General features: G+C 57.9%; 1 protein-coding gene across 3 annotated transcripts in view; it reads left to right on the top strand.

Annotated features, from left to right (window-relative positions):
- TERT (telomerase reverse transcriptase) overlaps positions 1-20,774 on the top strand; it is a 38,831-nt gene extending 18,057 nt beyond the window's left edge. Inside the window, exons 7-16 of one of the 3 annotated variants that reach the window (XM_078004180.1) lie at positions 3,104-3,199; positions 4,134-4,219; positions 5,564-5,677; positions 7,640-7,711; positions 9,650-9,838; positions 13,844-13,970; positions 15,489-15,550; positions 18,573-18,697; positions 19,481-19,685; positions 20,145-20,774. In XM_078004180.1, the coding sequence (XP_077860306.1) occupies positions 3,104-3,199; positions 4,134-4,219; positions 5,564-5,677; positions 7,640-7,711; positions 9,650-9,838; positions 13,844-13,970; positions 15,489-15,550; positions 18,573-18,697; positions 19,481-19,685; positions 20,145-20,376 (1,308 nt within the window). In that variant the 3' untranslated portion in view covers positions 20,377-20,774. 3 annotated transcript variants of the gene reach the window in all.
- Positions 20,775-21,294: the final 520 nt, after the last annotated feature.

Here is a 21,294-nt window from a genome sequence, read left to right as displayed (position 1 = left end):
AGCAAGGGTCCCCAGGTCCCTGGCCATGGACTGGCACCGGTCTGGGGCCTGAGAGGAACCGGGCGCACAGCAGGAGGCTGGTGGGGTGTGGTGAGCCAGCGTTCCCGCCTGAGGCCACCTCCTGTCAGATCAGCAGGGGCACGCGGCGCTCAGAGGTGTGCACACCCTACTGTGAACTGTGCGAGACAGGGGTCTAGGTTGTGTGCTCCTTATGAGAATCTAATGCCTGATGATCCGAGGTGGAACCGTTTCCTCCCGAAACCATCCCCTTCCCCACTGCTGTCCTGTGGAAAAACCGTCTTTCATGAAACCATTCCCTGGTACCACAGTGGCTGGGGACCCTGCACTGGAGACCTGCTTCAGCAGCATCTTGCCAGTTTTGATATATTGGCTTTTCTGTATTGAGTCCAAAATAATTACAGATTTCTTTTTTTTTTTTTTTTTTTTTGAGACAGAGTCTTGCTCTGTCGCCCAGGCTGGGGTGCAGTGGCCGGATCTCAGCTCACTGCAAGCTCCGCCTCCCGGGTTTAGACCATTCTCCTGCCTCAGCCTCCCGAGTAGCTGGGACTACAGGCGCCCGCCACCTCGCCCGGCTAGTTTTTTGTATTTTTTAGTAGAGACGGGGTTTCACCGTGTTAGCCAGGATGGTCTCGATCTCCTGACCTCGTGATCCGCCCGTCTCGGCCTCCCAAAGTGCTGGGATTACAGGCTTGAGCCACCGCGCCTGGCCATAATTACAGATTTCTAGGATGATTTCCGCTGACCTCAGACCCATGGGCTATTTGTGGGAGTGTTACCTGCTCCGGGGTTGGGAACGGTGCAGGGCCCCCGTGTACCTTCTTGTTACCTGCTCCGGGGTTGGGAAGGGTGCAGGGCCCCCGTGTACCTTCCTGTTACCTGCTCTGGGGTTGGGAAGGGTGCAGGGCCCCCGTGTACCTTCCTGTTACCTGCTCTGGGGTTGGGAAGGGTGCAGGGCCCCCGTGTACCTTCCTGTTACTGCCTTCCAGGTCGGTTCTCAGGGTTGAATTGTACTCGATGTGGTTTTAGCCCATGGCCCTGCTGCCAGCTCCTGGGGGCCGGGGAACATGCCAAAGCACAAAGTCGCCGTGTGCCTCTTTTTTTTTTTTTTTTTTTTTTTTGAGACGGAGTCTCACGCTGTTGCCCAGGCTGGAGTGCAGTGGCGCGATCTCGGCTCACTGCAAGCTCCGCCTCCCAGGTTCCCGCCATTCTCCTGCCTCAGCCTCCTGAGTAGCTGGGACTACAGGCGCCCGCCACCGCGCCCGGCTAATTTTTTGTATTTTTAGTAGAGACGGGGTTTCACTGTGGTCTCGATCTCCTGACCTTGTGATCCGCCCGCCTCGGCCTCCCAAAGTGCTGGGATTACAGGCTTGAGCCACCGTGCCCGGCCATCCGTGTGCCTCTTTTATGCCTCACAAGTTCAAGGTCTCCTGTGTCTGTGTTAGCGTGAGCTGCATACCTTCTCACATCCTATCTTGGGGACGCAGGGGCTTGGTGGGTCCTGTGGTAAATGGCAAGCATCCTGGGGGATTCTGCAGAACAGGAGGTGGGGGTGCCGGTCTCTCTCCCACGTCTCCAGATTCTTCTCCTGCCTGTGCTGTGGCTGCACCTGCCTCCCTGCAATCCCTTCAGCGCTGGGCTGCAGAGGCCCAGGAGCTTGAGTGCCACTTGTGCCACATGACTGTGGATGGCGGTCGGTCGTGGGGTCTGATGTGTGGTGACTGTGGATGGCGGTCGGTCGTGGGGTCTGATGTGTGGTGACTGTGGATGGCGGTCGGTCGTGGGGTCTGATGTGTGGTGACTGTGGATGGCGGTCGGTCGTGGGGTCTGATGTGTGGTGACTGTGGATGGCGGTCGGTCTTGGGGTCTGACGTGTGGTGACTGTGGATGGCGGTCGGTTGTGGGGTCTGATGTGTGGTGACTGTGGATGGCGGTCGGTCGTGGGGTCTGATGTGTGGTGACTGTGGATGGCGGTCGGTCGTGGGGTCTGATGTGTGGTGACTGTGGATGGCGGTCGGTCGTGGGGTCTGATGTGTGGTGACTGTGGATGGCGGTCGGTCGTGGGGTCTGATGTGTGGTGACTGTGGATGGCGGTCGGTCACGGGGGTCTGATGTGTGGTGGCTGTGGATGGCAGTTGGTTGTGGGGTCTGATGTGTGGTGACTGTGGGTGGTGGACGGTCGTGGGACGGTCGTGAGGGTCTGACGTGGTGATTGTGGATGGCAGTCGGTCGTGGGGGTCTGACGTGGTGATTGTGGATGGCGGTCGGTCGTGGGGGTCTGACATGTGGTGATTGTGGATGGCGGTCGGTCATGGGGGTCTGATGTGTGGTGACTGTGGATGGCGGTCGGTCGTGGGGTCTGATGTGTGGTGACTGTGGATGGCGGTCGGTCGTGGGGTCTGATGTGTGGTGACTGTGGATGGCGGTCGGTCGTGGGGTCTGATGTGTGGTGACTGTGGATGGCGGTCGGTCGTGGGGTCTGATGTGTGGTGACTGTGGATGGCGGTCGGTCATGGGGTCTGACATGTGGTGACTGTGGATGGCAGTCGGTTGTGGGGTCTGATGTGTGGTGACTAGGTGGTGGACGGTCGTGGGACGGTTGTGGGGGTCTGATGTGTGGTGACTGTGGATGGCAGTCGGTTGTGGGGTCTGATGTGTGGTGACTGTGGATGGCGGTCGGTCACGGGGTTCTGATGTGTGGTGACTGTGGATGGTGGTCAGTCATGGGGTCTGATGTGTGGTGACTGTGGATGGCGGTTGGTTGTGGGGTCTGATGTGTGGTGACTGTGGGTGGCGGACGGTCGTGGGACGGTCGTGGGGGTCTGACATGTGGTGATTGTGGATGGCGGTCGGTCACGGGGGTCTGATGTGTGGTGGCTGCAGGTGGAGTCCCAGGTGTGTCTGTAGCTGCTTTGTGTCCCCGGCCCCTCAGCTCCCCTTTCCCAAGCTCCCCGGGGGCTCCCTGGGCTTCCTCCTGCCATCGGGCTTGGCTTCAGGTCCACGTGTCCTGGTTGGAAGAAACAAGTGCCCAGCTCTGGCCAGGGTGGGCCACATTTGTGGCTCATGCCCTCTCCTCTGCCGGCAGGTCTCTACCTTGACGGACCTCCAGCCGTACATGCGACAGTTCGTGGCTCACCTGCAGGAGACCAGCCCGCTGAGAGATGCCGTCGTCATTGAGCAGGTCTGAGCACTGCCCCCAGGGTTGGGCATGGACCCCAGCAGTGGGTCCTCACCTGGGGCATCACTGGGCTCATCACCAGGCAGACTGTTGGCCCTGGGGGGCGGTCGGGGGAATGAGCTGTGGTGGGGGCATGAGGAGCTGTGTGCCTTGGCGGAATCTAAGCTGGGCCGGGCTGTGACAGCTGCTGCATTCAGGCACCTGCTCACGTTTGACCACTTGGCCTCTCTCCAGCCCCGCAGTGACTTTATTCATGATTTGCTAAACGTCTTCTCTGGCAATTTTGATCTTGAGGCCAAAGGAAAGGTGTCCCCCTCCTTTAGGAGGGCAGGCCGTGTTTGAGCCGCATCCCACCGAGCTGGCCCCTCAGTGCTGGGTGCGAGGCCAAGGGAAATGTGTGCCCCTTCTTAGAAGGACAGGCCGTGTTTGAGCCGCGTTCCGCTGAGCTGGCCCCTCAGTGCTGGGTCTGTTCACGTGACCCTGTGGCTCTTTGCAGATGCCCGTTTAACGCTTGTTCCACTTTAAGGGACAGTCGTGTCCACTGAGTGAGGCTGAGAGACCTCTGGGCAAACTTCCTTGGCTCCCAGAGTGGGGGTGGGGGTGGCGTGGGCTCCTGGGACCCAGACCCAGTGCCCGGCAGCCGGGCAGCAACTTATGGATCACGTGTGCCATCTGGGCCACGGTGGGCTGTGTGGGTCTGAGCCCAGCTGGACACACAGGTGGCTCAGAGGGGATGTTCTGTGTCACACACTCTGCCTAAGCCCCTGTGTGTCTGCAGACTCGGCCCGGCCAGCCCACGATGGCCCTGCATTCCAGCCCAGCCCACACTTCATCACGAACACCGACCCCAGAAGGGATGGAGGGTCTTGGCCACGTGGTCCTGCCTATCTCGGTACCCACCGGCTCACTCTCGTGTGTCTGTCTTCTGCTTTCCCAGAGTTCCTCCCTGAACGAGACCAGCAGTGGCCTCTTTGACGTCTTCCTACGCTTCGTGTGCCACCACGCCGTGCGCATCGGGGGCAAGTGAGTCGGGTGGCCGGGTGCCATTGCCCAGCGGGTGGGTGGGCGGACTGGCAGGGCTTCTGCTCACCTCTGCCCTGCCCCTTCCCCACTGCCCTTCTCCCGGGGCCACCAGGGTCTCCTTTTCTGGCCCCCCACCCCTCCGGCTCCTGGGCTGCAGGTGCCCAAGGCCCCGGGAACATGGCCCAGCTTGCAGCTGCTGGAGCAGAGCAGATGCTACGTGAGGCCTGGAAATGGCAAGCGGGGCGTGGACTTGCTCCTGTGCGGAGGACGAGGGGTGTGGGGTGTGTCTGGGTTGGGGGTGCGGCTGAGCGTTTGAGCCTGCAGCTTGTCAGCTCCAAGTTACTACTGACGCTGGACACCCCGCTGTCACACGCTGTATCTCTCTCTCCATATACAAGAGGATTTTATCTGATTCTCATTCCCGTCCCTGTCGCGTGACTCCCGCAAGGGCACGGGCTCTTCTCTCTGTGGCTAGATTTCCCATCTGGAAAGTGGGGGGTTGACCGTGTAGTTTGCTCCTCTCGGGGGCTCTGTGCTGGCCATGGGGCAGGTGGCCTGGGATAGCTCAAACTCCTGACCTCAGGTGATCCACCCACCTTGGCCTCCCAAAGTGCTGGGATTACAGGCGTGAGCCACCACGCCTGGCCGGAAAGCTTCTTTTTAAGGTGACCGCCTACAGCACTTCCCGAAAATAACAGGTCTTGTTTTTGCAATAGGCTGCAAGTGTCTCTTAGCAACAGGAGTGGGCATCCTATGGGCTCTGGGGATGGCCGAGGGTCACGTGGCAGCCATGCCTTCTATGTGCACCTTCAGGTTCCAAGGGGCTATTCTGCTCTCACTGTTTGTCTGAAAACGCACCCTTGGCGTCCTTGTTTGTTTGGAGAGTGTCTGCGTCTCGTTGGTTGTGGTGAAACCAGGGGCAAGGCTGTATGGGTTGGCACACAGCTGCTACATGTAGGGCTGTGAACTTTCACCGTGGATAAATTCCTTGAAAAGAAAGGAGTCCAGTTAAGCATTCCTTCTGGGTCAAGTGTCTGGTTCTGTGAATAAACTCGAAGATTTAAGAAACCTTAATGAAAGAAAGCCTTGATGGTTGAGAACAAGGATGTGGTCACAGCTGTGGCTGGATCTGCGCTAAGCCGCCCCAGTTCGCAGTGAGAGTGGGCGCGGGGATTGTGTTCAGAGGTCTCGTCTGGTGTGTTTGTGAGGTGTTTGCCGGCTGAATGGTAGACGTGTTGTTGTGTGTGGAGGTGATGTGTATGAGGGTCTGTGTGTGGTTCTGTGTGAGTGTACACATGTCCACACATGCCCCACCCATCGCTTACCTGCGTCTTCCCGCCCCAGGTCCTACGTCCAGTGCCAGGGGATCCCGCAGGGCTCCATCCTGTCCACGCTGCTCTGCAGCCTGTGCTATGGCGACATGGAGAACAAGCTGTTTGCAGGGATGCGGCGGGACGGGTGAGGCCTCCTCTTTCCCAGGGGTCTTGGGTGGGGGACGATTTGCTTTTAACGTGTTCAGTATTAATATTCCTGGTGCTCTGGATATCATGACTGCTCTGTCTTGAGGAACCAGACAAGGTTGCAGCCCCTCCTTGGTGTGAAGCCACACAGGAGGGGTTGCACAGCCCGAGGACTGCGGACTCTGTCCAGCGGCCATGTCCAGAGGCCTCGGGGCTCAGCAGGCAGGAGGGCCACTGCCCTGCATGACGCACGTGTGAATTCAACACCGAGGAAGCACACCAGCTTCCATCACATCCACCCGGGTTCCTTTAGGGTCGTCGGGGACACAGGCTGGTGCAGCCTGAGGCTCCGCATCTCCCGGCAGGCCCTCAACAGGTGGCCTGGACTGGGCGCCCCTTCAGCCCATTGCCCATCCCACTTGCATGGGGTCTACACCCAAGGACGTCACACGCCTAAATATTGTGCCAACCTAATGTGGTTCAACTCAGCTGGCTTTTGTTGACAGCAATTACTTTTTTTTTTTTTTTAATACTTTTAAGTTCTAGGATACATGTGCACAACGTGCAGGTTTGTTACATATGTACACATGTGCCATGTTGGTGTGCTGCACCCGTTAACTCGTCATTTACATTAGGTATTTCTCCTAATGCTATTCCTCAACCCTCCTCCCACCCCACGACAGGCCCCGGTGTGTGATGTTTCCCACCCTGTGTCCAAGTGTTCTCATTGTTCAATTTCCACCTATGAGTGAGAACATGCAGTGTTTGGTTTTCTTTCCTTGGAATAGTTTGCTGAGAATGATGGTTTCCAGCTTCATCCATGTCCCTGCAAAGGACATGAACTCATCCTTTTTTATGGCTGCATAGTATTCCATGGTGTATATGTGCCACGTTTTCTTAATCCCGTCTGTCACTGATGGACATTTGGGTTGGTTCCAAGTCTTTGCTATTGTGAATAGTGCCACAATAAACATACATGTGCATGTGTCTTTATAGCAGCATGATTTATAACCCTTTGGGTATATATCCAGTAATGGGATGGCTGGGTCAAATGGTATTTCTAGTTCTAGATCCCTGAGGAATTACCACACTGTCTTCCACAACGGTTGAACTACTTTACACTGTAGAAGTGTTCTGGTGCTGGAGAGGATGTGGACAGCAGTTACTTTTTTTATGAAAATAGTATCATTGAACAAGCAGTTAGTGAAGGATGCGTCAGGAAGCCTGCAGGCCATACGGCCATTTCTCTCGACGTCTCCGGATTTTTCCTGTGCTTCTTTTGAAACTCTAGCTCCTATTATAGCATGTATAGCGGATCAAGGTTCTTCTTCATTAAGGTTCAAGTTATAGATTGAAATACGTTTATGTAACAGAAACAAAAATTTCTTGTATACACAGCTTGCTCTGGGACTTGGAGGGAAGTGTCCTTGAGCTGGCGGCACCCTGGTCAGCCCTCTGGGACGGGACACCTCTGGTACATGGTCACGGGGCGCCGGGCTTGGGCCTGAGGGTTGCACAGTGCACCGTGCCCCGCTTCCTGGGGGCAGGATCTGGGTCTCGGATGATGCTGAGAACCACAGTTGCCCTGCTGGTAAAGGGCACCACGTGGCTCAGAAGGGGCGAGGTTCCCGGCCCAACATTCTTACCATCTTCAGTTATTTTTCCCTAAGAGTCTGAGAATTGGGGCCGCACCTGGCGGCCTTTGTTCACCTCCAGCTGGTGCGGAATTGCACAAGCCGGTGCTGAGCACCGAGTGCTTGTAATGAATGAGGAATTGCTCTGTCAGTGAACTGCAGAGAGCACGTCTGTTGGAAAGAAATTTAAGTTTTTGATTTAACCGCTTTGGAGAATGTTACTTTATTTTTGCCTGTGTAAATTGTTTGACATTCAGTCCCTCGTAGACAGATACTACGTAAAAAGTGTAAAGTTAACCTTGCCCGTGTATTTTACTTTATTTCAGGCTGCTCCTGCGTTTGGTGGATGATTTCTTGTTGGTGACACCTCACCTCACCCACGCGAAAGCCTTCCTCAGGTGAGGCCCGTGCCGTGTGTCTGTGGCGACCTCCACGGCCTGTGGGCTTTGCAGAGTTGAGCCCTCCGTGTCCTGCCCCTGGCACCGCAGCGTTGTCTCTGCTGGGTCCTGTCTCTCTGCCGGTGCTGGATCCGCAAGAGCAAAGGTGCCTGGTCGTGCACCCCGGCCTGGGGGCACAGGGGCACCTTCGGGAGAGAGTGGGTCCCGCGGAGATGCACCCAGGTTACGCACATGGTGAGTGCAGGCGGTATCCTGGCTCCTGCCACTCTCTGGAAAGTCTTCAAGCGTGGCGGCTCCTGCGGCCCCAGTGAGACCCCCCGGAGCTGTGCACAGGGCCTGCGGACCCAGACGGCAGCCTCCTCCCCAGGGTGCGCCCGAGCCTGCGGAGAGCAGGAGCTGCCGAGTGAGCTGGCCCACAGCGTTCGCTGCAGTCACGTTCCCGCGTGGGGTGGTTTGGGATTGGCGGGAGAATTTGGATTCGCCGAGTCGAGTCGTGCTGTCTTGAACCACGGAGATGGCGAGGAGTGGGTCTCAGGGTTGATTTTTGTGGCTCCAACTAAAATCAGGCACAGGGAACCTGGTTTCAGCACAGGGGGTTGTCCAACGTGGTCCCCCTCAAGGGCGCCCCACAGAGCTTGCTTTAAAGTGCGATTTGACAAGGGATGAGAAACCTTGAAAGCTGTAAACGGTACCCTCAGAAAATGTGGCCGCCGGGGGTGGTTGTGGGTGCTTTGCTGGGCTGTGTTTGTGAAAACCCGTTCGAACCGCCCTCCAAGTTCACCCTCCAGGGCCGCCGGGGCTGGGGGCATGCCCCGCGTTCCCGTTAGTGCTGCAGCCTGTAGCACAGCAGGCCGCGCACATTTAAATCACAGCAGGCCGCGCACATTTAAATCCACTCAGATTCACTCAGGACCAACCCAGGTCCCAGGCAACTGAGGGCTCAGGAGTCCTGAGGCTGCTGAGGGGACGGAGCCGATGGGGAACGCTGCTTCTGTGTGGCAAGTTCCTGAGGGTGCTGGCCCGGGAGGTGGCTCAGAGTGTACGCTGGGGTCCCCCCGGGGACAGAACTCTCTCAGGAGATGAGTCGGCAGCCACATCACAGGAAGGGGTGGCCGTGGGGAGCTGGGAATGCACCAGGGGAGCTGAGCAGCCGGCCGAGGTCCCAGGGCCAGGCTGCAGGAAGGGCAGGGGGACGCCCGGGGCCAGAGCAGAGGCCTCAGGAAGGGCAGGGGGACGCCTGGGGCCAGAGCAGAGGCTGCAGGAAGGGCAGGGGGACGCCCGGGGCCAGAGCAGAGGCTGCTGGGCACAGGGGGTCTCCCTGAGCTGGGTGGGCAGGATCATGACCTGCTGAGGGAACCTCCTTGTCGTCCGGTGAGGGAACCTCCTTGATGTGAAGCTGATGGTTGGTGTTGCCCAGCTCAGAGCCCAGCCGGGTCCCACGCCTGAGCGTGAAGTCTGAACCCTCCCCTGCGTCTGAAGCACAGCAGATGCCTTCAGGGCCTCTAGGAGAAAACAGGCAAAGTCATTGAGCAATGTCTTAAAAGAAGAGTGGTGTGGTGAGAATTTCTTGTCCAGATTTTAGTCTGCCCCAGATCACAGATGAGTCTTTGTAACAGGATCGTGGTCTTGCCATGGGGACACATGAGATGGACCATCACAGAGGCCACTGGGGCTGCACCTCCCGTCTGAGTCCTGGCTGTCCCAGGTCCCGGCCAGGTTCCTGCGCGCTCACCTACCTGTCCTGCCCAGGAGACAGGGCAAGCACCGTGAAGTCTGGAGCAGGGCTGAGTCCAGGCCCTTCAGAGCTGCTGCCAGGCCCAGCACCCCTCTCCAGATCACCACTTCTCTGGGGTTTTCCAAAGCATTTAACAAGGGCGTCAGGGCACCTCCTGGGTGACGGCCCCGCATCGGGGGGCTGACGTCGCGCCTCTGCCTTAGGACCCTGGTCCGAGGTGTCCCTGAGTACGGCTGCGTGGTGAACTTGCGGAAGACAGTGGTGAACTTCCCTGTGGAAGACGAGGCCCTGGGTGGCGCAGCTTTTGTCCAGCTGCCGGCGCACGGCCTGTTCCCCTGGTGCGGACTGCTGCTGGACACCCGGACCCTGGAGGTGCAGAGCGACTACTCCAGGTGAGCACACCTGGCCGGAAGCGGAGCCTGTGCCCGGCAGGGACAGATGGTGCTGCAGGGACGTCCCGTCCACCCCTGCTTCCGTGTGGGGCAGGCGACTGCCAATCCCAAAGGGTCGGAGGCCACAGGGTGCCCCTCGTCCCATCCAGGGCTGAGCAGAAATGCGTCTTTCTGTGGGAGTGAGGGTGTCACAAGGGGAGAGGTTTTCTGTGCTATTTTTGTAAAAGGAAATTGTGCACCAGACCTGGGAACACTGAGGTGTCCTCAGAGAGCAATCTGGATCTGAACCCGAGACGCCCGGGCCCTGCTGGGTGTGAGTCTCTCCAAACCCCAGACACTGGGGCCCTGCTGGGCTTGAGTCTCTGCGAACCTGAGACACTGGGGCCCTGCTGGACGTGAGTCTCTCCACTGTGAGGCCCACACTCCGAGGCTCATCCACAGTCTACATGATGCCATGAGTTCATGATCACGTGTGACGCATCAGGGGACAGGGCTGTGGTGTGTGGGGGTCTCTACAAAAATCTGGGGTCTCATTTCTCCCGAGCCTGAGAGCTCATGGCCCCACCTCAGGCTCAGACACAGATGGATTGAAGATGGACACAGATGCAGAAATCTGTGCTGTTTCTCACCATTCCAGGCCGGGCGCGGTGGCTCACACCTGTAATCCCAGCATTTTGGGAGGCCGAGATGGGTAGATCACTTGAGGCCAGGAGTTTGAGACCAACCTAGCCAACATAGTGAAACTCCGTTTCTACTTAAAAAGTACAAAAATTAACCTGGCGTGGTGGTGCACGCCTGTAGTCTCAGCTATGCGGGAGGCTGAGGCAGGAGAATCACTGAGGCTCAGGAGAGGTTGAGAATCATTGAGAATCAGGAGAGGTTGCAGTGAGCTGAGATCACACCACTGTACTCCAGCCTGGGCAACAGAGCGAGACTTCACCTTAAAAAAAGGCAAAAAGTATCAGCATTCCAAAACCATGGTGGACAGGTGCTTTTTATTCTGTCCTTCAATAATATCCACTGGTGCTGTGCTAGAGGCCGGAACTGGGGGTTCCTTCCTCTAAAAGGCACGGCTTCATGGGAAGAGAAATAAGGGATTTTTAAATCCCTTACTGGATGATTGTTAAACCAGTGGTTTAAACTGGGGTCCTGTCATTCTGAGTTAACAGTCTGGATCTGGACTTTGCCTCTTTGCAGAATGCTCCCTGGGGTTTGCTTAACGGGGAAGCAGCAGGTGCGGACACCCTCGTGTTGGGGGAGTGGCAGGTGTAGATGCCCTCGTGCATGGTGCCCAGCACATCCCTGCTGCAGCTCCCTCCCCACCAGGACACCGGTCCCCTGTGCTCCCCACAGTCCCTGTTTCCCCCTCCCAGCCTCACCTGATCCTGGCCTCTGCTGGCTTTGTCTGGGTGATTTGCAGATTTCCTGGGCTCCCGGCACCTCCTTGCCTCTCCCTAGGCACCTCTGCAGCACTGGCCATACCATCAGCCGTGAACTGTCCACTGCTTATTTTGCTCCCCATGAAATGTATTTTTTAGGACAGGCACCCCTGGTTCCGGCCTATGGCACAGCATCAGTGAATGTTACTGAAGGACAAAGCAGACAGACAAACGAATCAGGAAAATGGGTTCTCTCTGAACACATTGCAAAGCCACAAAGGCTAGTGCAGGATGGGTGGGCATCAGGTCATCAGATGTGGGTTCAATGCCAGAATATTCTGTGCTCCCAAAGGCCACTTGGTCAGAGTGCCTGCTTGCAGAGGTGGTTGTAAAAGCTCAGCAGTAGAGGCAGTGGTTTGCCGCACTCGGGGTGAGCACACGTCCTCTGTGTCTGAAGCATACAAAGGCTTGAAGGGCATCTGGGAGAAGAAAACAGGCAAGATGATTAAGAAAAGTGAAAAAGGAAGAGTGTTTTTTTTTTTTTTTTTTGAGACGGAGTCTCACTCTGTCACCCAGGCTGGAGTGCAGTGGCCGGATCTCAGCTCACTGCAAGCTCCGCCTCCCGGGTTCACGCCATTCTCCTGCCTCAGCCTCCCGAGTAGCTGGGACTACAGGCGCCTGCCACCTCGCTCGGCTAAGTTTTTGTATTTTTTAGTAGAGACGGGGTTTCACCGTGTTAGCCAGGATGGTCTCGATCTCCTGACCTCGTGATCCGCCCGTCTCGGCCTCCCAAAGTGCTGGGATTACAGGCTTGAGCCACCTCGCCCGGCCAGGAAGAGTGTTAAGATGGGAATTTTCTTGTCCAGATTTTAGTCTCCCAAACCACAGCTCAGATGGCAGAATGTGGTGAGAAGTGATGGACAGTACAATAGAACAAAACGGAAGCCCTACCTCTCAGAAACGTGTGTTAAATGTGGCATGTGGCACAGCTGACGGAAAAGAGAGTGTGTGTTTAATTTTGTTTTCTGAGAAAACTGACTGGAAGCAAATAAGTTGTGTCTTTACAACATGTACCAGAGCAGATTCTAGGTAGAAGAGGAATGACGTGCAAACAACAGCAGCAACAGAAACAAAACGGAAGACTCAAAGGGAAGGGAGGTGAATGTTCCCTGATTTGGTGTTGGGGAAGGACACGGAGGGAGGTAGATGAAACCAGTGAGGCAACAGCTATTGCTTTCACGCAGAGGAACTCAGCTTGCCTGAGCCGCAGTGAAAATGGCTGTTCCCTGGAGCATTTGTGCACATGATTTATTTAAGGCACTCTGTGAGGTCCTGCACATTCATCCTCTCACTTTGTTCTCCTAACCACCTGAGAGGTAGATGAAGAAAGCCTCCAGGGTAGCACCCAGCTGGCAAGGGGCGTGTGTGATTGCAGCCTGGCCTGCTGCTCTGGGGCCCTTGCTCCGCCTGAGGACCCCACACAGGTCAGACCCACAGGCTCGGGGCGAGCCGGAGCCCAAGGTTGTGTTGGTGACAACTGTGAAGGAAGAAATGGACATCTGATGCACACTTGGGAAGGTTCTACCAGCAGCATCAAAGAAATGCGTGTGAAACTGACAGCGAGACCCGTCCTTTGTGCTGGCTCCTTTTCTGGGCTTCCCAAGAGCCAGCATCAGGGTGAGGCAAGTTGGAAAGACTTTTCTGGAAAGCAGCTTGTTTGCATGGAAGTCCTTACAATGTCCTGTGTTTTCCCAGTAATTCCACTTCTGAAGTGACCAGACATTATCACGGGTCTTATTTCCCATTTCCAGTGCTCCAGGTATGGGGGAGGGGGGATTGCCACAGCAAGTCGCCAACCCGCCCAAATCCAGGGCTAAGCAGATACTATGTATCACAAAACTTACTCTGCCGTTAGACATGTTTTCAAAGAATTTTTGAAGAATGTTTAATGGCACAAAACGTTTATTTCAATGTAGCAGTGTTCAAAGCTGGATGTAAAAGAACGCAGCCCAGGGAGCCCGCTGTGGATGTCACGTGTGTTCGTCTTTGGACACGGATGTACACGGGCAGTGAGTGGTGGCAGGGCCCTGGAGGACGTCGGTGGGATGCCTCCATCCTGCCCCTCTGGAGATACCCTGTGTGTGCCACGTGCACTCACTGGAGCCCTCTTTAGCTGGCGCCACCTGGCTCTTCCATCCATGAGATTCAAACACAGTGAGATTCCCCATGCCCGACTCAGTGTTCTCCCACAGAGAAGCTGAGTCACACCCGTGTCCGCTCGAGGGACGCCTGGGAGTCAGGGCTCCATAGTTTATTATGTATTTTTGGCCGAGTTATGTGCAGATCTCATCAGGGCAGATGATGAGTGCACACACACGGCCGTGCAAGGCTTGGATACACTCAACATCACTAGCCACGTCCTGGTGGAGTCTGGCCATGCAGGGTCCGGATGGCGTGTAGCGTTTTGAGTCCACGGAGAGAGCACCCAACTCCCTCAGGCTACAGCGCGTGCCCCAGGCAGGACAAGGAAGCAGGAGGAAGGCAGGAGGCTCTTTGGAGCAAGCTTTGCAGGAGGGGGCTGGGTGTGGGGCAGGCACCCGTGTCTGACGTCCCCCCTGTGTCTCAGCTACGCCCGGACCTCCATCAGAGCCAGTCTCACCTTCAACCGCGGCTTCAAGGCCGGGAGGAACATGCGTCGCAAACTCTTTGGGGTCTTGCGGCTGAAGTGTCACAGCCTGTTTCTGGATTTGCAGGTGAGCAGGCTGACGGTCAGCACAGAGTTCAGAGTTCGAGAGGCATGTGTGTTACTGTGTGCACGCATGTGTACGTGTGTGTGTGCGTGCCTGCAAGGCTGACGGTGACTGGCTGCACATAAGAGTGCACATGTGCGCAGATGCACGCGAGCCATACGTGTGTGTGTACATGAAGGCATGGCAGTGTGTGCACAGGTGTGCAAGGGCACAAGTATGAATGTGCACATGCAAATGCATACCTGACGTGCATGTGTGTTCATGTGCATTCGTGTGGGATTCATGTGAGGTGCATGCGTGTGGGTGTGTGGTGTGAGTAGCATGTGTGCACATAACCTGTATCAAGGGCCCCCTCATGTTCACCCTGCTAGGTTCTCAGCACCAGCGCCCCTCCTTACAGGGTGAGATGGGGTGGATCCCCACAGGAGAGGGGGAGTGGACGCCCACAGGAGAGGGGAGTGGACATGGACGCCCACAGGAGAGGGGAGTGGACACGGACGCCCACAGGAGAGGGGAGTGGACACGGACGCCCACAGGAGAGGGGAGTGGACACGGACGCCCACAGGAGAGGGGGAGTGGACGTGGACGCCCACAGGAGAGGGGGAGTGGACACGGACGCCCACAGGAGAGGGGGAGTGGACGCCCACAGGAGAGGGGAGTGGATGCAAATGCCCACAGGAGAGGGGGAGTGGACGCCCACAGGAGAGGGGAGTGAACACCCACAGGAGAGGGAGTGGACGCAGATGTCCAGACGGGACAATGCTCTCAGGACTGCAACTTCAGAGCCACAGCCCACTGGGGCCTGGGACCCTGTCTCACCCTGTAAGGCGGGGTGCTGGTGCTGAGGACCTATCAGGGTGAACATGAGGGGCCCTCGATACAGATTATGTGCACACATGCTACTCACACTGCACACCTACATGCATGCACCTCACGTGAATGCCGCATGACTGCACACGAACACATGCATGTCAGGTATACATTTGCGTGTGCACATTCATACTTGTGCCCTTGCACACCTGTGTGCACACTGCCATGCCTTCACTCCCCCTCTCCTGTGAGGGTCCACATCCACTTCCCCTCTCCTGTGGGCGTCCACTCCCCTCTCCTGTGGGCATCTGTGTCCACTCCCCTCTCCTGTGGGCATCTGTGTCCACTCCCCTCTCCTGTGGGCATCTGCTTTCACTCCCCTCTCCTGTGGGCATCTGTGTCCACTCCTCTCTCCTGTGGGCATCTGTGTCCACTCCCCTCTCCTGTGGGCATCTGCGTTCACTCCCTCTCCTGGTGCCTTCCCTTTTTGGCCAAGCCTCGGAGGCAGGCAGACGACAGGGAGTCCTGACTCCCCCAGGGTGGTTGACAGCTGCCGGGTGAGGGTCAGGCCGGATTTCACTGGGGAGAGGGATGGTTTCTTGTCAAAATGTTCCTCTTTCTTGTGCCATCTGAATGGATGATAAAGTAAAAAGTAAAAACTTAAAATCCCAGAGAGGTTTCTGCCGTTTCTCTCTTTCCTGGCGATTCTAGGTGAACAGCCTCCAGACAGTGTGCACCAACGTCTACAAGATCCTCCTCCTGCAGGCCTACAGGTGAGCCGCCACCAAGGGGGCGCAGGCCCAGCCTCCAGGGACCCGCCGCGCTCTGCTCGCCTCTGACTGGGGGCTACACCTGGGTTTTAGGGGCAGGGAGTGTCTTATGTTTTCAGCGGTGCTGCTGCCTCTGCCCTGTTCTGTGTTCGCGTGGCTCTGTGCAAAGCGCCTGGTCTCCGTCTCTGGGTAGTGCTAGGAACCGACGTGGCCCCAGGTGTCCCCGCTGTGCCTGTGCACTGACTGTGGGACCTCATGGAGGCCAACCCAGGGCAGGAGGGGCATGGAGTAAAGAGATGTTTGTGGGGAGTCTTAGCAGAGGAGGCCGGGAAGGTGTCTGAACAGTAGGTGGGAGATCAGACACCGGGAGGATTTGGGGTCTCAGAGAGCAAAGAGGGCCGAGGTGGGTGCAGATGAGGGTTGCTGTCCCCACCCCCGGGAAGGTGCAGCAGAGCTGTGGCTCCCCACACAGCCCGGCTGGCACCTGTGCTCCGGGCATGGCTGTGCTCCTGGAACATTCCCTGTCATGGCTGGTCAGGGGGCCCCCCTGTCAAGAATCAACAACTTTATCACAAAAGAAAGGGCCAATCTGTGGAGGCCACAAGGCCAGCTTCTGCCTGGCGTCAGGGCAGGTGGTGGCACAAACCTCTGGGCTGTACCAAATGGTAGTCGGGCACCACAGGCCCGGGCCTCCACCTGAACAGGCCTCCCGAGCCACTGGGAGCCGAGTGCCAGGAGTCCGAAGCCCTCGCCCCATGAGGGCTGAGAATGAGTGTGAGAATTTGTGTTACCCAGGGCCAGGGCCGGGGCTGAGGCCGTGCACACTTGATGTGAAACGAGGTCGTCTATCGTGGGAACCCAGCAAGGGCTCACGGGAGAGATTTTCCGTTACAAGGTCACCCCACGAAGGTGGTTTTTAACCCGAGTGCTTGTGCCTTCGTGCTCTGGCAGGGAGAGCAGAGCCGCAGCTGCGTGTTACTGCCTTTGCGCTGGCTCCAGAGACTCGGGACCAGGCTCTCTGTTCCAGGGTGCGTCCGGCTCAGGCCGCCCTCCTCTGTCTTCTCTCTCTGCCTCGAGTCTTCCCTCGTTTGCGTCTCCCTGACGTGTGCCTGGGCCCTCATGCAAGCCGCTTAAATCCTGGAAACCCGTGGAGTGTGCTGGAGAAGGAGCCGCTGAGGACGGGAGGTGTCTGACACCGTGGTCGACCCCAGGGTCCAGCTGGCGTGCTTGGGGCCTCCTTGGGCCACGATGAGGTCAGAAGAGTTTTCCCAGGCATGGGCCATGTAACCTGCCACCTGCTTCTCCCGTATTCAGCTCAGCCTTGTCGTCATTTCCCCACCAGGGTCCCTGGCTCCGAGGAGCTCCCGTAGAGGGCCTGGGCTCGGGCAAGGTGGCTGAGTTTTCCCACCCACGTGGGGGCGCTTGGGTAGTCGCTTGATTGGGTAGCCCTGAGGAGGCAGAGGTGCGATGAGCCACGGGCCATTTCCAGACACGGAGCCAGGCACCTGGAAGGCCCAGGAACCCCCTTCCCTCGAGGCAGGAGTGGGAGAACGGAGAGCTGGGCCCCGATTTCACAGCAGCCAGGCTGTAGCAGGCGAGGCTGTGGTGGTCTGTGTGGCACTGGGGGTGGGACCTGACTCCAATCCACTGGGGCTCAGCCTTCCCGGCCCCTGCTGGCCACGCCTCCACACGGGCGGGGGGCGGATGGCCTGACCTCTAGCAGGTGGCTTTTTCTCCCTTTGGAAGAGAGCCCTTCACCCATGCTAGGTATTTCCCTCCTGGGTCAGGAGTGTGACCCTGTGGCAACCCCGGTACCTTAGGCACATTTGTTTGTTTAAAACACATTCTGGGCCTGGCTTCCCTTGTTGCTAAGTGGGGAGAAGACATCCCACCTCAGCAGAGTTATTCAGAGGCTGAAACCCGAGTGCTGGCCTAACTGGTGGGATCTCAGGTCATTCCAGAAGGGGCTTCGGCAGTCGGTGAGACCAGGTACACAGGTGTCCTGATCACACACACGTGGGCACATGTGCACATGTGCTGTTTCATGGTGGCCAGGTCCATGCACACCTGCCCCAAAGTCCCAGGAAGCTGAGAAGCCAAAGAAGGAGGCTGACAGGGCTGGTGCGGTGGCTCACACCTGTAGTCCCAGCACTTTGGGAGGCCGAGGTGAGAGGATCGCTTGAGCCCAGGAGTTTAAGGCAAACCTGGGCAACATAGTAGGACCCCATCTCTATGAAAAATAAAAACAAAAATTAGCTGAGTGTGGTGGAGTGCGCCTGTAGTTCCAGTACTTGGGAGGCTGAAGTGGGAGGATGGCTTGAGCCCAGGAGGTGGAGGTTGCAGTGAGCTGAGATCACCCCACTGTACTGCGGCCTGGGTGACAGAGCGAGACCCCGTCTCAGCAACAGAAAAGACTGACAAATGCAGTTTCTTGGAAAGAAACATTTAGTAGGGACTTAACCTACACACAGAAGCCAAGTCGGTGTCTCGGTGGCAGTGAGATGAGACGATGGGTCCCCGCACCATCGCCTCAGACACAGGGTTTACGCACCACAGGGGTGGGGTGGCTCAGAAGGGATGCGCAGGACGTTGATACACGATGACAAGAAGGTTGTTTGACGAAGGGCAGGATTTACGGTAAGTACCTTCTGGTTCACAAGGAACAATGGATAAGCTGGAAACCTTAGAGGCCTTCCCAGAACAGGAGCTAATCAGAAGCCAGCATGGCAGGTTAGCATCCAGGATGGAGCTGCTTCAGCCTCCACATGTGTGTGCGTTCATACAGACGGTGCACAGAAACGCACAGAGTACCTGTGCACGCCCACAGACACGCAGGTACTTGCACACACAAGCACACACACACAGACATGCACGCATGCATCCGTGTGTGTGCACCTGTGCCCACGAGGAAACCCATGCACATGCCTTCATGCCTGCACACACGCACCGGCGGGCCCGTGCCCACACCCGTGAGCACCGTCTAATTAGGAGGCCGTTCCTCTGACGATGTCCGCCATCCCCTCAGGTTCCACGCGTGTGTGCTGCAGCTCCCATTTCATCAGCAAGTCTGGAAGAACCCCGCGTTTTTCCTGCGTGTCATCTCTGACACGGCCTCCCTCTGCTACTCCATCCTGAAAGCCAAGAACGCAGGTACGCACAGGTGCCTGGCCTCAGTGGCAGCAGTGCCTGCCTGCTGGTGTTAGTGTGTCAGGAGACTGAGTGAATCCGGGCTTAGGACATTCTCACCCCTTTTCGTATCGGGAAGTAGTTTAACCCGACCACCGGCAGGCCCGTCTGCCTGCCCTCTCGTGGGGTGAGCAGAGCACCCGATGGAAGGGACAGGAGCTGCCTGGGAACTGCCGTCCTTCCCACTTTGCTCTGCCTGGGGAAGTGCCGGGAGGGCTGGTCTCTCCTGCTTGCCCCATGGTGGGATTCGGGGGGCCTGGCCTCTCCCGTTTGCCCTGTGGTGGGATTGGGCTGTCTCCTGTCCGTGGCACTTAGGGCCCCTGTGCAAACCTAGGCCAAGGGCTTAGGAAGAGGCTGGGTCCAGGCTACCCCACCCCTCTCAGGAGCAGAGGCCGTGCGTCCCCACCGCAGAGCCCCGGGCTGTCCTCTGCTCCCCGGTCACCATCCTCTGCCTCTGGACACTTTGTCCAGCCTCAGGGAGGTTTCTGATCCGTCTGAAATTCAAGCCACGTCGAACCTGCCGTCCTGAGCTTAAGAGCTTCTACTTTCTGTTATTTCTGTGTTGTGGAAATTTCACTTGGAGAAGCTGAAGGAAACATTTCAGTAGTGACTCCTGCGGTGCTTGGGTCGGGGCAGCTGGAGATGGAGCCGCCCCGCAGACCGTCGGGTGTGCGCAGCTCTCCGGTGTCTCCCGGGAGGGGAACTGGGCTGGGCCTGTGGACTCCTCAGCCTCTGTTTGTCCCCCAGGGATGTCGCTGGGGGCCAAGGGCGCCGCCGGCCCTCTGCCCTCCGAGGCCGTGCAGTGGCTGTGCCACCAAGCCTTCCTGCTCAAGCTGACTCAACACCGCGTCACTTACGTGCCACTCCTGGGGTCACTCAGGACAGGCAAGTGTGGGTGGCGGCCAGTGCGGGCCCACCTGCCCAGACACCATCCTCGAACGCCCTTTGCAGGGTGAGCAGCCTCAGATGCTGCTGCAATGCAGATGCCCCGGGCCTGGCCTTGGGGCTGGAGCCATGCTGGCGGCCCTGTGTGATTAAATGCCTGTGTCCCCAGGCCATGGAGCCTGGCAGGGTCCACGACTTCCTGAACCCCTGCCTCCCATCTCAGGGCAGATCCCCACCCGTGGGAACCTTCTGACCCCTGACCTGTGTCCTCTCACAGCCTCTGCCCTGGCTGCTGCCCTGATACCCCCATGGGGTCCTGAGCTCCTGGGTCTTTCTTTAAGTTCTCTCCCGCCCTGGCGCTCCAGCATCACCCTGGTGGAGGGGTGTCTGTCCCTTCACTGAGGTTCCCACCGCCCAAGGCCACGAGGTGCAGGCCCTGCCTGCCCGGCTGCCCACACATCCCAGGAGGGCTGGAGGATGCCCGCTCTGGCCTCTTTCTGAACAGAGTCTGATTTTGGCCCCGCAGCCCAGACGCAGCTGAGTCGGAAGCTCCCGGGGACGACGCTGGCTGCCCTGGAGGCCGCAGCCAACCCGGCACTGCCCTCAGACTTCAAGACCATCCTGGACTGATGGCCACCCGCCCACAGCCGGGCCGAGAGTGGACACCAGCAGCCGTGTCACGCTGGGCTCTACATCCCAGGGAGGGAGGGGCGGCCCACACCCAGGCCCGCACTGCTGGGAGTCTGAGGCCTGAGTGAGTGTCTGGCCGAGGCCTGCATGTCCGGCTGAAGGCTAAGTGTCCGGCTGAAGGCTGAGTGTCCAGCACACCTGCCGTCCTCACTTCCCCGAAGGCTGGCACTCGGCTCCACCCGAGGGCCAGCTCCTCCTCGCCATGAGCCTGGCTTCCACTCCCCTCACAGGTTTAGTCCGTCCCCTACTTGCCGTTCTCCACCCCTCACCCTGACCTCCTTTGCCCTCCGCCCCCACCGTGCCAGTGGAGACCCTGAGAAGGAGCCTGGGAGCTCTGGGAATTTGGAGTGACCAAAGGGGTGCCCTGTTCACAGGCGAGAACTCTGCACCTGGATGGGGGTCCCCGTGGGCCACACTGGGGGGCTGTGGGAGTAAAATACTCAATATACGCGTTTTTCAGTTTTGAAAAAAAGCCTCATGTTTGAATCCTAATGTGCACTGCATAGACTCCACTGTATGCGATTATGGAAGCGTATGAGTGAATGGCATGGTGATCAGTGCAGGCCCGTGGCCTGGCTGGGCCTGGGAGGTTTCTGATGCTGTGAGGCAGGAGGGGAAGGAGGGTCGGGGGTAGATGGTGGGAGCCCCCACCCTGGAAGAGGGAACAGTAAGTCCAGGCCCAAAGGACGGCAGGGATGATGGGGACCCAGCTTGGGTGGCGATGATGGGGGGGCCTGGCTTGGGCAGAGGGGATAACGGAGGGCCCAGTTGGGGTGGCGGGGATGATAGGGACCCAGCTTGGGTGGCGGGGATGATGGGGAAACCTGGCTGGGCCCCCTCCTCCCCTGCCTCCCACCTGCAGCTGTGGATCTGGACGTGCTTCCCTGGTGCACATCCTCTGGGCCATCAGCATTCATGGAAGTGGGGGGCAGGAGCATGACACCATCCTGTATAAAATCCAGGATTCCTCCTCCTGAGCCCCCCAA

This window comes from Macaca mulatta, chromosome 6 (genome assembly GCF_049350105.2).
Source record: "Macaca mulatta isolate MMU2019108-1 chromosome 6, T2T-MMU8v2.0, whole genome shotgun sequence".
NCBI classification, from domain to species: Eukaryota; Metazoa; Chordata; class Mammalia; order Primates; family Cercopithecidae; genus Macaca; species Macaca mulatta.
Note: the sequence above shows the minus strand (reverse complement) of the source record. Positions and strands in the feature narration are given on the sequence as shown.